This window comes from Leuresthes tenuis, unplaced genomic scaffold (assembly GCF_036924035.1).
Source record: "Leuresthes tenuis unplaced genomic scaffold, fLeuTen1.0.hap1 SCAF_18, whole genome shotgun sequence".
NCBI lineage: Eukaryota > Metazoa > Chordata > Actinopteri > Atheriniformes > Atherinopsidae > Leuresthes > Leuresthes tenuis.
Window position 1 is genome coordinate 22,208,893 of NW_027325372.1, and position 14,843 is coordinate 22,223,735.

General features: G+C 40.2%; 1 protein-coding gene across 1 annotated transcript; it reads right to left on the reverse strand.

The window, feature by feature from the left end:
* Nucleotides 1–4,577: 4,577 nt before the first annotated feature.
* On the reverse strand, nt 4,578–9,539 carry paqr7a (progestin and adipoQ receptor family member VII, a). The gene is made up of 2 exons (XM_072370872.1): nt 9,468–9,539; nt 4,578–7,763 (listed from the first exon to the last, which is right to left on the reverse strand). Exon 2 carries the CDS (start codon nt 7,724–7,726, stop codon nt 6,668–6,670), a length of 1,059 nt encoding a protein of 352 aa, XP_072226973.1. The 5' UTR covers nt 7,727–7,763; nt 9,468–9,539; the 3' UTR covers nt 4,578–6,667.
* Nucleotides 9,540–14,843: the final 5,304 nt, after the last annotated feature.

Below are 14,843 nucleotides of genomic sequence, written 5' to 3' on the forward strand. Positions count from 1 at the left end.
TTTTCACAAGAGAGCAAGCAAGCTACATAAAGCAACTGCATAAAGGAGTGTGGCATGACTTTCAAAATTTAAGGTTAAGGAAGAAAGTTAAGGAAGAAAACAAACCCACAAAGCAGGAGAAGGCTCTAAAAATGTAACATAGCATTTCCAGCTTATTGTTTCCTCAATTTGGAGAGAATTGTTGAATTGTTACACTCAACTGCTCTATGAGTGGATTGCAAATCAAAACTCATGTTTACCTACCAAAGACCTTCAGGACGATTGAGCAAACTGAAATGGTGATGCTTTGTTGGACTGTCTGTCACTATTTAAACAAGTATGTCCTTCATGGATAATGCATCAGAAGAAAACATTTTCTGCACATTCACCACAGAAGCCAGCACCAGAGCACATAAGCATTTGAGAAAGATCTTTTGGAAAGAAATGCAGTAGACTGATGAAATGTGCATAGATCTTTTTGACTGCAGTAAGCAAAGGTTGGTTTGGATGGATGAGGGTACTGAATTTCATATAAACAAAACCCTTTTCAGCAGCTAAGCATGGGGGTCGATAGATCATGCTGTGGGCTGGTGTCATACCTAGTATGTCAAGTTTACAAGCTGGAACATTTGCCAGAGGGAATGTTATTAATACATATTACGCAGGATGTCCAAACATAGGCTTTGGGTCCTTTTTGTCTTTTTTTTGTTCTAAACTGTAGAAGACTAAATAATATGGTAATATTACTTACTATCTTACTATCTTTTTTAAATCAGTTCATTTCTTACTTGCTTAGCTACTGAAAATTCAAGCAAATACTTGCATGCCTTTCAACTGACAAAAAAAACTATAACCGATTATGGCTAAATAACCCAGATGACATCAGAAAAGTGTTATTTTTGTTACAGGGAGCAGGTCAAAAGAGCTAGTCAGACTTCATCCATAGGCTAAAGAAAATGAGGCTGCGAACACCTCCAAGGCTCATTAATCAACATGTCATGTTCTGTTAGATCTGTTAGTTTAATAACCCATCGCAAAAAGTAGTTTATTCAAGTGTACTATGAGTATACTTATTTTATAGTAAAACTGAGGCAGTATACTTGAAGTTTATTTTTTATATACTATATTTTATATATTTAAGAATAGTATGGTGAAGTATACTTGGCTTATACTGAAAAGTATGAAGAAAAGTACATTAATACTAAGACTTACACTTATACTTTAATACCAAAGCTTATACTTGTACTTTAGTATACTTTTTACTTCTTTCTGCCACAAAGTACTAATACTTAGTTTATCTTGATCCAAGTACAGAATCAGGTCAAGTCGTTGACTCAGCAAAGAAGGACTTGATTTCATAGAGGCTCTTTGTTTTTGAAATGCACATCTTTCACGATTTAAGCAGGTATTTGTGAATACATTGCAGTCTAGTATAAGTGCTAGATAAAGTAGTAGTAAGATTCCCACTTTTCATGTGGACGACCTGAATTCAAATCCCCTGCATGAATGGTACTACCTACAGTAGGGGTCCTGAGGCAAGATCCCCTTACTCTACCTGCCTACCAGTGTAAGTGGCTTTGGATAAAAGCATCTGCATAAACATGAACATAAATAGTATGCTACAAGTAATATGCTAAGCAAACTTAGCATAATTTAGAACAACTAATTTTTTTTGTTTTAGTAATTCTAAGTTCATAAAAGTATAAAAGATTAAGATTACTTTATTGTCATGTAGTCATTGTCACACAAAATACACAAAATTACTCCTCTGCATTTGACCCACACACATGCACAGGGTCACACACTCATGGAGACAGATACCACATACATTGGAGCGGTGGGCAGCCATTCACAGCACCTGGGGAGCATGGGGGGTATGGTGCCCTGATCAAGGGCCTCAGCCAGCCACTCCGCCAGCTGTCAGTTCACCAATCTTTTTTGGTAGGAATTGGTAGAAATTGAACCGTCAACCTACAGGTTATTGGATGACCCACTCTAATCAGTGAGCCACGGCCACCCCTACTTCAATAAACTAAAATGTGAACTGGAACTAGATACCTAATACACTAGTTGTATATAGATGAGTGTACTTGTTGTATATTTGAAAGTGTACATCAGTATACTTTCTATTACACTACAAGTATATGGTCCGTAGTATACTTGCTATACTTATACTTATACTCGAGCATACTTAATAAAATTAACTTCAAGTATACTACTTTTTGCTAAGGGCAATAAAAAGCACAATTCTATAGGTCTGAACCCATCAGAATTTAAAATCAGGTTGGGTTGTAATCTGTGCATAGATGTGGATAGAGTTAATCTTTGGTGAGCTTTAATAAAGAAGTTTCTCCATTAACATTTTTTATCATGAGAAGGAACTGATTCCAAAATGGAGAGGGCTAAGTTGGAGTTAGCCTGCTCATTAGCTTGGAGAGATTTTTTTTCTCTTTTAGATATCTGTTTCACCATCACAAAAGTGCAACATTTAAAGGAAATGTCACTTGCAAATTATTAGAATAGTAAATGCAACATAGAGAGAATTCTGGGAGCTGTAAAGCTGCAACCTGGCTGTCTAACACATTTAGCACTTAGCTTGGCTGCTTCCCCTGCTAGCTGTGTGTTAGTCATCAGGTTGCCAAGCCTGTGGCACAATAATAGGGTTGAAAAACGGAATCGTCCTGTATGGTTGGGAACCCTACACAACAAGTATTTCACTGACGTCACTTTCTGCTGTATACACCACTTTAAGACCCAAATAGGGCATTTAAAAGCAATTTTTTCAATTTATTTTGAGGTTGGAAGGACAAAGCAGAGCATCAAATCAGGCTAAATTAATCCATGCAATCAAATTAAAGTTCAGTGATCCATGATCCTGGTTTTCATTGATAAAACAAGGGTATAATTATGGCGAAAAAGAAAAGAAGACAAAGATCTGGGAGCTTCTTTTAAATGGATGTGGGGAAACACAGCCATAACAGTGCTTGATATAACTCCTCATGCAACTGCAGCTTGTAATTTGGTGCCAATAAAAAAGTAAGATGTGCCATGCTAACCTCTGTCACTTTTCATTTGGATTTAGTTTTGAAGTCAGGCACCCCTGTCTGAACTTTTGAAATATGTAAGCATCAAATTCCTTAAACAAAACTTATCAGCTTTAACATCTGTTGATGGAAAACTTTCACAATCTTAGATGTTCCAAAGATGTTCCAGCTCATTTGTCTATTTGTCTAATTGGGCCTCTTGAATTCTGTGTCATGTGTCAGATGTACCTGAAGCAACATCATCATCCATGAAGATTATTTTGAAGTAGGCTGATTGCTTACTTCCTTGAAAAATATTCACAGTTCAACCCCTGAATTGCCTGCCTTCCATCAAAGGAACAAAGAACTCAAAGACGGTGCATGGAGTTCACTGGCCTAGTTGGCTGTTGCCGAGGCACTTCTCAGAAAGCAAGCAGTTTTGTTCGTGAATCTGAGGTCCAGCTAGGCCATTAGCTCAAAGGGTGCATGCTAAATACCTGCAGGGCCTATTGCAGTTTCCACACTAGAGAAACATTCTCCAGTGGGCGGGGGTGTGTAGCCTCCTGGTACCACACAGAAACAGTATTTCAATCACTCCTATGCTGGTTCAGATGCTATAGATGCCTTTAAAAGCTAAGCTAGAACTTTTCAACAGAAGAGAGACCTGTTTTCACAAATGCAAAAGAAAAAGAAAAATACAGCTGACTTAGGTTGCCAGCCAAAGGAAAAAAGAAAAAGCTCTTGGTTCTACTAAATGGATGACACGGGTACATGCAGCTTTACATGCATGCAAGTGTTTTAATGTAAATTGAGTGTGATGAAGCAATGATTCACTCTGTGCTTTTATCAAGCGTGATCTTAAGAAAGATCACAGTCTGTCACTGTCAAATGTGTTTCAGATGTACGCCTTGATAAAAAGCGCTACTGGTTGCCATGGAGACCAATTACCCATTGAGACACTTTAAGACAAAGCCATCAGGTTTGGCATCTGGTTTTGCATCAAAGGCCCATGTCATGCTAAACTAGATTTAATTCAATACAAGTTGTAATGCCCCCCAAACACACTGGAAGAAGGCTGCAAGCATACTGTGTCATATTGATCACCAAGAAAATAGCAGGGTGGAAGGATGTTGTTGCTTCCTTTGCACTGAGGACAATATGCTCCAGATAACCAAATTGAAAACCACAACTCACAGGTCTCATTATACAAGTATAGTATTTTCAACCTTTAACATGTCCATATGGTGTTTTTGTGTGTTACAAGACAAGTGATGTACAAAATCTGCAATTAGGACAATGGCTGAGGATTTCTGCTTTGAATACGTTAATCAGACTGAAACTTTGTGAGACTGAGCTTCAAAAACTGAGGCCAAGACGCTCTGTAGGCGCTCCATAGTTCCATATATTTGCATCTTCAGAAGCATTTTCAGGCGGTCACTCTGCTCTAATAAAATCCCAATTCTATAACTGCAGCATCATCTGACAAAAATCACCATTTAAGTAACTTAAAGACAAAGTTTTTTCTTGTAATGGTTTTGGAGTTGCAGATTAAACGCAGAAAGAAACTTCACTAAGTGAACACATGTAACATCCATATACTTTAATTCAGAAAGGCACAGAAAAGTTCATTAAGACACACAGTGATTGCATTAATAGTGCAATACATAACACATATCTACAACAGGACATATTCGAAAGGTTAAGACTTTCATTAGCATATATTAAATCCCTCATAAAACATCCAGCTTTCTTAAATACATTCAATTGGCAGGAAAATAATTTAATCTAAGTGCTATGACATCGAAATAATGGTGGCAGGACTAAAAAGACTAAAACTCAGATTGGCAATGAAAAACATTTCTCAGTGCATCCTGAAAGATTTAAAACCTACATTTAAACCAATGAATATGGGATGCTTAATCCTAAAGCTTTATCATCTGAAGATTGAACAGTGCACTAGTATCTGATGACATTTAGGGGTTAACACCAGAAAAAAAAAAAAAAACATTTTTGCAGCAACAGTCACTCAACACTGCCTCAAGAATAAATGTGAAATAAAACAGAAACCAGAAGCCATCAAGGCACAGTGGTAAAGGCCTCACACACTGTCACACTGCAGGTTTTTCTTTGAACTTCTCAGTGTCCAAACTGAGAACTAAAAGATCTTTAGCAAAGAGAAGTGTCGCCACTCTTCTACAAGCTGTCATCACATTTAAACCAATTCATTAACAGTCCCTTTTTTTTAAAAAAAGTAGAAAAACAGTGTCTATTTCATTATCAAAAATAAATACTCGGCCATTTTAGATGCTACTAAATGCAACATCGTGCAAAAGTCTTGGTCCGCCCCTCGTTTCTTTGTATTTTGCTTTGAACCAGCCAGACTTTCTTCTAATCTTTTAAGGTCGTCTTGAGCAATAGTTCTCCAGACTTTCTGAAGGTCTTTCAAAGCTTTTCTTTGGACACTGACTGCTCCCCCGCCCCATCCCACTCCTTTTCAGTCCAGTCCTTGTGCCGGACCTTTTTCATGTGTTTGTGTGTTAAGCCACTTAAACACTAACCTTTGAATCATTCAAGCATAAAAAAAAAGTACCAAACTTAAGGGATTAACCAGTGTCGTCATGTCTACACTTAGCAACGAAACCATTTTCAACTGTATCAGTAGGCACTTTGATACTGGCAGTGTCTCAGACACAGCATTTTGTTTCAATTTATTCACTTGTATAACAAGAGAGCAACAGATATAAAATCGTATATCTGTACCAACAAGGTGATTCCCAAAGAGTTTTCAGACAAAAACTCAGTATGGTGTGCAGAGTCCTTAAAAGAAATCTAAATACGGTAAACTGGACAACAACAACAAAAAAACTACCAACAGCAGATGAACAGCATCTGAAAGTCATGGCCTCAAGAAATAGGAAAAACAATTAAAAATCCAGCAAAGACCCGAAACAGGACCTGAGAGATGCAGCTGGACCTTCAGTCAGTTATTCATTGAAGCCTCATCAGAAATGGTCTCCATGGAAGGGAAGCTGTCAAGAAGCCATTCTTAAGGAAGGGAAACAGGGAGAAAAGGCTGAGCTATGCCAAATGACACAAGAAATGGACTGAAAATCAGTGGCAACAGGTCTTATGGAGGGATGAATCCTCCCCAGAGCCCGGACCTCAACATTACTGAAGCAGTGTGGGATCATCTGACAGAGAACGGAACAAAAGGCAGCCGACATCCAAAGAAGAGCTTTGGGATGTCCTTCAAGAAGCCTGGAGAACTATTCCTGGAGACTCTGAATTCCTGATAGACTTTCTTGTTAGAACTGTGTTTTTTCTCATATACTGTAAAATCTGTAAAACATTTCCTATTTTCCTGGCAATATATAAAGAAATGAGCTTTTATACTGCATACAGTGATATCCAAGTTTTAACAGTCTTAGTAAAATGTAAGAATCTCATTCACTTAAAAAAAAAAAAAAAAAAAAAGGAGCACCAGCCTTTGCTAATACATGAAAATGCTGATCCTGTGTATTAATACATAGGTTGTAATATATAGAATACAAACCCCTGATACGTTAGGCTTCCCTGTTATTTGCCACCAGCTCTTAGCCCATAGCAAAGATAATCAGTTCCCTTTTCTATCAAAGTAGTACTTGGCAGTAAAGGCAGATAATGTTTTATTTGGACTTATTTTTTAGGTCTAGCATACCTTTCACTTTCTTCAGCCAGAAGGCTGCAATCAGTACACATCCAACCAAAGTGGCCACATACAATCCCACGAAAAGAGCAGCCTCTCCACCCTTATGCAGGTGTGAGTATAGCTGCCGACGGCCCACATAGTCCTGGTAGGAGGCATGGATCTGACACAAGGTGCAGCAAGACAAAAAAACATGGAAAATCTGATGACTCTGTCCCAGGAAATCGCACCGTCCGGGGAGGTAGCGCTCTAGCAGGGGGACGGTGAAGAAGAAGGCACAGCTGAGAAAGAAACCCACCTGACCAAAGTGGTAGGTGATGGCCGGGTCATTGCTGGACCACGATAAGAGTCTCTTGGCCACGGGGCTGCTGTCCCAGATGTAGGCGAGCGCCGAGGGCACCACCTGACACACCTTACGCACCCAGGTAGGTAGGCTGTGGTTGCAGTATTTACCATAGCAGCATCCCAGGCATGACAGACAGCTGAGGACAGCGGCAGCAGGCATGAAGATCCCGCACACCTGTCTGTGCAAGCTCTCATCCACAGCATAATAAAAATGAACCACGGCGCTGCCATACTGATACTGGGCCACCCCAACGTAGTCCAGAAAGAAGAAGCAGTAGTGGCACAGCTCAGACTTGCCACCCAGTGAGTGAGCAGCAACGCTGAAACCCGAGTAGGTCAGAGCGGAGAGGATGAGGATCAGCAGGGGCCAAGAGTGAGGGTCGCTGACAAAGTCCACCGTCTCGGCGAGTTGGCGTAATTTCACCAGAAACACAAAAAACGCCAGCAGGTGAGTCCAGATGTTGATGGTCTCGTTGTGCCGCTGGAACACGGACAGGAAGTAGTAGCGCCAGTTTTGGTCGAGCGGTCTGTAGCCTGTGCAGATGTAGCGCTCCCTGAAGTAGAACGGAACCTCGGTGTCCCGCACTGTGCCGGGCATGGAGGGCGCAGCCTCGGTCAGCATCCGGGGAACCTGCCGGATCTGCTGCAAGCTGATGAACACTCGGCCAATTCTCTCCAACACGATGGTCGCCATGGCTCTCAGTAGCCGATTGGTGCACACTGGGTGGATGCTGCAGACAAGGTTTAAGAGTCAAAATTAACTATTTCTTATGTAGATTTGGAACGGTCTTAAGTGACATCAAAGCAAACATGACAGCAGACGGGTGAATCTGACTGAAAACCCACAGAAACCTTGTTCGCCCACATGGGCAAGACTTTCCTGTCAGAAGGAAGCTCTCCCTTAAAACGAACCCAGGTTTATTGTCTGTTTCAGTATAAATGAAACGAGCCCTGTTCCAACAACTACATTTCATATATTCGCACTTGTTTTTGGAACTGTAAACTCAGATGTCTGCTGTTTTATGTCATAAAACTGCCCTCAAGAGTTGTGGCAGAAGCTTGCTCACGCTGGGGAAATATCTTAAAGTGAAAAGTCAGAGCAGTCCAGCAGCCACTTGTAACGTCTGCAGTTTGAGAGGTTCGTAAGCTGGCAGCGAGTCTCACTGAATACGAGTTTGACTTGATGGCAAAAGTTTGAACACTTGGTTTGTACGAGTTTACTGGCTAAGTTAACTAAGTCTCCATAAGACTCCTTTTTTTTTTCTTTTTTTTTTTAGCAGTAATGGGCACTTTCTTAGCCTTTGACTGCTGAAATGGGAAGCTATGATGCTACAAATCGGAGGCCAACTTTTCAGCACCATCGTCACACACACACTGAAGGAAACTTCAGGGAGAGGAGAGACGTTAATGCGAGACAGCAACAAGAAGAAATGGATTACAGAAAGGGCGAGTGCATTCTTCGCTGTGGATGACCAATCCAAGCACACAGTTCTGCATGTGCAACAGTTTGTGGATAGAAATACAGTAAAGCAGGTATGGACAACGTGCCCACATCATTTAGCGTGACAATGTGCAACGGTTGATTTATTGAGGTGTTAAGCATACACATACTATTGATCTTTATAAGTCTAAATGTTCTCTTAACTTTCATAAGACTTGACATAGGCAAGACACCAAATCTGAAATAACTTGAGAAATCTGAACATTGGGCCTTCTCGAGTCATAACCATCCCCATAGTTATACATATATAGCTAGTTGAAATCCTTAAAATATCCACACTTAACTTAAATATTCCATTCTGAACTCAGTTAGCTGCAGGTGGGATTTCCCTGCAGTTAAACTGCTGTGAAATTGGTCCATTTCTGCTTTGACATCTCTATTTGAATTTAAACGCACAAAATATGCTTTCAGTTGTGAGATTTAGGTGTCCTTCTGAACTTTAGACACGGCCATGCCAGCTGTTGCCTGAGTCGAACCAGTCCAACCCTCTTCTGGCTCCAGCGGTGGAAAAAGAAGCACATTATGCCCAGAAGACATCTCTAAACCAACTTCGTTGCTATAATTAAGAGCAGTAGAGCACGTTGCATGACAAATAAATCCAATCTCTCCCTATTGCCTTCATGAGCATTAAATAATTTCTTTCCTTTAGTTGTGTCCGCCCCTATAAAGAACATGATACTACCTGTTCGGTACCTCGCATCACACAGACAGACACCCTGATTTATTTATCTAAGCAAATCGAGATGATTAACCCCACAACTATCCACACGCTACAGTCACGCTCGTGCATGACACTCTCAATGTTACTGGAATAAAGCCAAAAGAAATCGGGAAAGTTCTACCACAGCGGCGTAACTTGCGTTCATGGCTTAAATGGAAGCTGGTTGTATTTTTTACAATCCACGAACACACAGATCAGCATATAGTGTCTTACATTGTGGCGAAAATTTCCGCGGTGGATGCCACTTCTTCTTCCTCCGCCTCCAGACAAAACACATTCAACAGATTGATCGTCGTTTCGAAGTGTTCATCAAGCTGCGTGTGAAACAGAGAGCGCCTGGACCTGACCACAAAAATAAAAGCGTCCCTTTTCCTGCCTCACTCATCCCGTCTCTATCAGCTATACATCAAATCATATGAACTTTAAAGATAAAAAAAAGTCAAAACTATGTCCAGGGATATGTTCCCCAAACAAGTTTTTCTGAACTTCAGTCTTCTGGGGGATCTGTTTTCAATGTGTCTCTGTTTTTAAAGTCCAGGGGCCTAAATGGGCATTTCTTTGGCAGAACTTGAGGACAGGCGGTTCAGTAACTATGCTGCACCATCAATGCACCATCAATGTCCTCGCGGGGGACACCCTGCACAGGTCGCCAGTCGCACTGTCAATGCTGTTATTTGACATCGGTAAGCGTTTTAATTTGAAAAATTATAACGGAAATCGTATCGCACTCTTTGCCGGTGTCCTTGTTAATGGCTGTTTAATACCCGGAGAAGCGTAAAGAGGAAGGTAGTTCAAGAAAGAAAAAAGAAAAAGTTCAATGGAGAATAAACGCTTCGATGTGAGGCACTTTTTGGTTTGCCTGCAAAAATATGCTTCACCTTCATCAGCAAAGAGAATTGCTTTGTGATGTTCTTATTAACTACCTGAATGGATTTTAGGCTCCATTTGAAACATAGTTACATAACAAACAAAAAAAAGAAAGAAAAAAAGCGGCCCTTATCAAAAGGATCCTCCTCTGAATGTTAAATCAAACCTCTGATGGGTTTGAGGTCGACGTCTTGGCTTGAAAATCTGTGCACCTTTGAAAGTAAAAGGAATGTATTCACACTGCGTGGGTGTGAGGTTCTGGAACATTCTTTGTCAGTGACTATCTGCTCGGGAGTTTTCTCAACATTGTTTACACACGCATGACATACAGTACATCACACATGCACTCACAGCGGCAGCCATGACCAGCCTGTGCACCATTTTCAAGGGACAAAAATCTACCAGTGCCTTTTTTTGCTGCACTGGGATGTTTCACCAAATTAAATCGACATCTTGTAACTCTGCCAAAGCTCTCTGGAACCCTGTATGTTGTCAGATCCAGGTTCCCCTCAGAGATCTCCCCCGTAGTTTGGGCTGAGGCCAGCAGAGGTCGACCTGTTGAGTAATCATATTTGCCCGAAGCAACGGTCGGAACTGAATCTGCTGAATGAAAATATCCAGTACGCCTACATATTTCCTCGGACCTTTGGAGTACAACAGCAAGCTACCTCCAAAGCCGAGGTTAGGGCATTTATAGTGTTAGTGACTTAGCGCACTCAATCCTAGAAAATAAAAACACGCAAATCCATATTCGTGTCTCATATTTTGCAGGCAAACCACAAATACGTTTCCCTTTAAGATATGGCTGTCTTCTTAAAAGTGGCTCTAAGTTAACATTGGTTTGCATGACAGTAAAAGGGACTGAGGCGTGCACAGGCTGATTTACAGCGAGTGTCAAACAATGTCCTTACAGGCGTGGAATTTGTTTGTGCATACTGGCAAAATATGTGCAATTGTTTACATATTTGTATGCATGAGATGATGAAATATGAAATATCTTCAGACTAACTGCACATTTCCCAAAAAGTGGAAAAGAAACGGCAGTTAGGAAATTATGGCAGCTGCCAGCAGGGTTTGAAATAATCTCTCCTGCTTTGCAGGAAGCTGCTTTTACTTCATAGGCAGGATTACACCAGGAGAAATGGCCATTTTTGAAAGATAATGTAAATGATTCTAATGTTTCAGTGGTGAGTCATATGCACAAGGAGCTAATATGGCTGCGTTGCAGAAACAAAAGATCAGGCTTGTTTTGAAAAGGGCCTGTAATTAGAATTAGACATTTGCAACTGTAGGCATATCATTTGAGTATAAATCAAGCAGTGAGTGTGCTGACAGGATCGTTTTGTACTCATCTCTCAAAGCAAAATCTATAAGTCGAATATTTCTGCAGTCAGACAGGAAGGGTGTCTTCCGTGTCAGATTCACATCTCCTGCAGCCCTGTCTCTCCTCCCAGTTTTAAATATAGTCATATGGCCCTGTAGGGCCTCTGATAAAGACGCATATTGTGAACATAAGGGTGTCAGTCAATCACTTCTTCTTTACTTATCTCTCTTACAAAAATTCACACACTTCCTGTTGCAAACCACTCTTGTTCAATAATATCGCACACTGCCTTGTGCTGCCTCTTTTTCCAGTTTCTCTCTATTTATTCTCTAAATAACTGCTCTCTTTTTGTTGTCTTCTTTGTTGTTATTCCACTGTTACGTCGTACAGCATCTTTAGTCATTCTTAATACACAATTGATGCAACATGATAAGTAAAATGATTTATGATAGAATATATTAATTTGATATGAATGACAATTACTCTCTGGGCAGGAACACCCCAACTCCTCATCCAAACTAGTTTCATAACATCCATTTTCTATGCCCAAATAAGGGTGACTGTAAGAAGAAGGCTGTAACCTGTCTCACCTGTCTCACCTGCCAGTGGGAAGAGGGATTGTACATCCTGCACAGGTCCCCAGAAAGGCAAAAGCTAGGATTTGAACTAGAAACCTGACTGCTGTGAGGCTTACAATGCTTGCCACCGCCACCGTGCAGCTCCAGAATGTACAGATGTGGAATTCATCACACATGAAAAAGCTACATTTATAGAATTTGTGGTATAACAGAGTTAGAAGTACATTTGTGAGAAAAAGAATGATGACTCTATTGCTTCTTCCTCACACGTGCACATAAACTACCTTCAAAATAGCTGTAAAATGCGTTTAGAGCAAGTAGTTACAGATAGACATGTATTATAGAATTTTCACAACATAACTGGCACACATGAAACAACAAACAGGCAGCTGACCTGTCAGGACAAGTATTTCCATTTTCCAAGTCCCACGTCTTCAACTTGTAAGACTTGTTTCAAAGTAAGGTCATTCTGCAAGTGAGTTTTTCTGAGCGTTCCCATGTTCCATTTGTCTGGTGACTCTTCAATACAGCCACACAGGGGCAGTGTTTCTTCTTGCAAAAGTGTTGGACGGAGCTGGGTGTAATTACTATGGAAATTGACCATGCTTGTAAAATCAGAATATTTTGGTAAAATTTTCAAAGGTGTTGAAGAACTAAAGGCTTTAAAGAAGAAATCGCTTGATTTTTATTATAATGGCAGGCTCCAAATGTGTCTTTTGGCCATCTCAAGCTGTCATCTCGCTAAAAGACCTTTATTGGAGCCTCATTTTCTGACACCGGATGATACATTTTTGTTCTAAAATGCCTTAACAATCTTCTGACTTCTTCGTTCGTCTGATATAGACAGTAAACACATTTATCTATCTTGAAACTAAAAAAAAAAAAAAAACTTAAAATCCATGTAAACATGTTAGTTAAACTGAAAATGTATGAAACAGGGCTTCTCAAAAATGAGCAAACACACCCAAATGTGTTTGGGGACTGAATCACTCCTGCAGTCATATGTACAGTGAATCTGAATGTCTGCATAAAGTTTTAAAAACCACTAAATAAGAATAAGAATTCCTTTATTTGTCCCACAGTGGAGACATTTTCACATTACAACAGCAGCAGCAAGAGAAAAATAAATTAAAATGCCAAAATAGTCAAATAAATTAAAACAATACAAACAATGTAGAACATAAACATACATATATACAGGGTTTTAATTTACACCATTGCACATTTGGAAATATATCTGGTTGATATATTATTGCACATAGTTAAACTGTTTCAGTCTTAGTGAGTGTGCTGGGAGCACTGCTGGTTGTGAAGTCTGACAGCTGCAGGAAGGAAGGACCTGCGATAGTGCTCCTTCACACAGTTCAGGTGAAGCAGTCTGTCGCTGAAGAAGCTCTCCAGAGCTGTTACAGTCTCCTGCATGGGTGTCATAGAAGTAGAAGTGCAGGGGGCACTCTAAAAGGAAGAAACGTCCCAACATGTGTTGTTTTGTCAGAAGTAAAGTGCAACTGTATAATAATAAAGCTGAATTCCCAATAAAACTGCTGATGGCTTATGTCACAAATTGTGGCTTAAAATCAACCTGTTAAGATTAGGGTCAACTTGAAGTCACTGAAAGCATTTTCAGACTGTTGCTCTGCTCTAATAAAACTCTGATTTTATAGTCATAGCGTAATTAGAGAAAATCACCAATCAAGTAAAACTCAACATCTGTCCAGTGAATTCTGCTGTACTTAAAATGTACTGTACAATAACCTCCCACTGAGAAAGTTACAAGTGCCAGAATGTCTAGAACGTTTCTCACACAGTTCACAGCATTGTGTCTCCGGGCACACGTTGGTCAGGTTGACTCTGCCAAGAGATTCCAGTACCAGGAGGAACAAAACAGTCGCACAGCATGAGCCACCATGGTTTACTGCAAGTATGCAGAGAACACTTTGTGGAGGCACAGTTGGGCACCAAAGCATAAAGGGTTCAAACTAGATTAGATTAGATTACTCATCACACAGGGCTGATGGACCCATTGGTGTAGGAACTGTCCCCCAATATTGGAAACAGGCGCATGAATTTGACATCTGTCAGGTTTCCGATATGTCTAGACCATAATGTCCCCTTTACGACTTGGCTTTTCAGGGATTTGAAGGACTTGTGACTTTATATAGCATTTTTTAAGCAAAATGTAACTCAATTTCTGATATTATGTAAATTAAAAAGGACACAAACATAGAATGAAACAAAATACAAGATCTGGAAAATGACCACACCGAAAGAAGCCATTTGCAGATAACTAAAATATTAACTGCAATAAAAATAAATAAAAGCATTGGTGCACAAGACAGGAAAAGAGCATATTAAAACAAGTCAATTAGGCCAATTGATAATTCTATGGAATAAATTGAGGCTTATTAAAAATTAGTTTTTCAATTTTTTATTTTAGACAAGCCAGTATTTTATCAAATCATTCCTGGATTGCTTATGAGCAAAGATTACTGGATAGAAATTTGAAAGCTAAGTGAGTAACTTTGACCAGACTGCCAAAGACTGGCTGTGGCTTAACTGCAGAAGTATTTCAAGTTCAAGCACATCAGTTTGGTGGGCAAAGACTCAGGCTGGCTACCGTGCACTCTCCAGTCGGTGCCTAGAGTTATGTGACGGCACACAGCTGTATCAGTTTGAAGAGCGCACTGCATGGAAGGGGTTGTGTCCAGCTGCTATGTACAGGTGTAGAGAAATGGCTGCAAAGGATGCTGTACCTGGTCACTATGGTCAATTGAGCAGAGGGTGCAGCTATTTAACACTTCCATAGCAATTCCCCTCAAG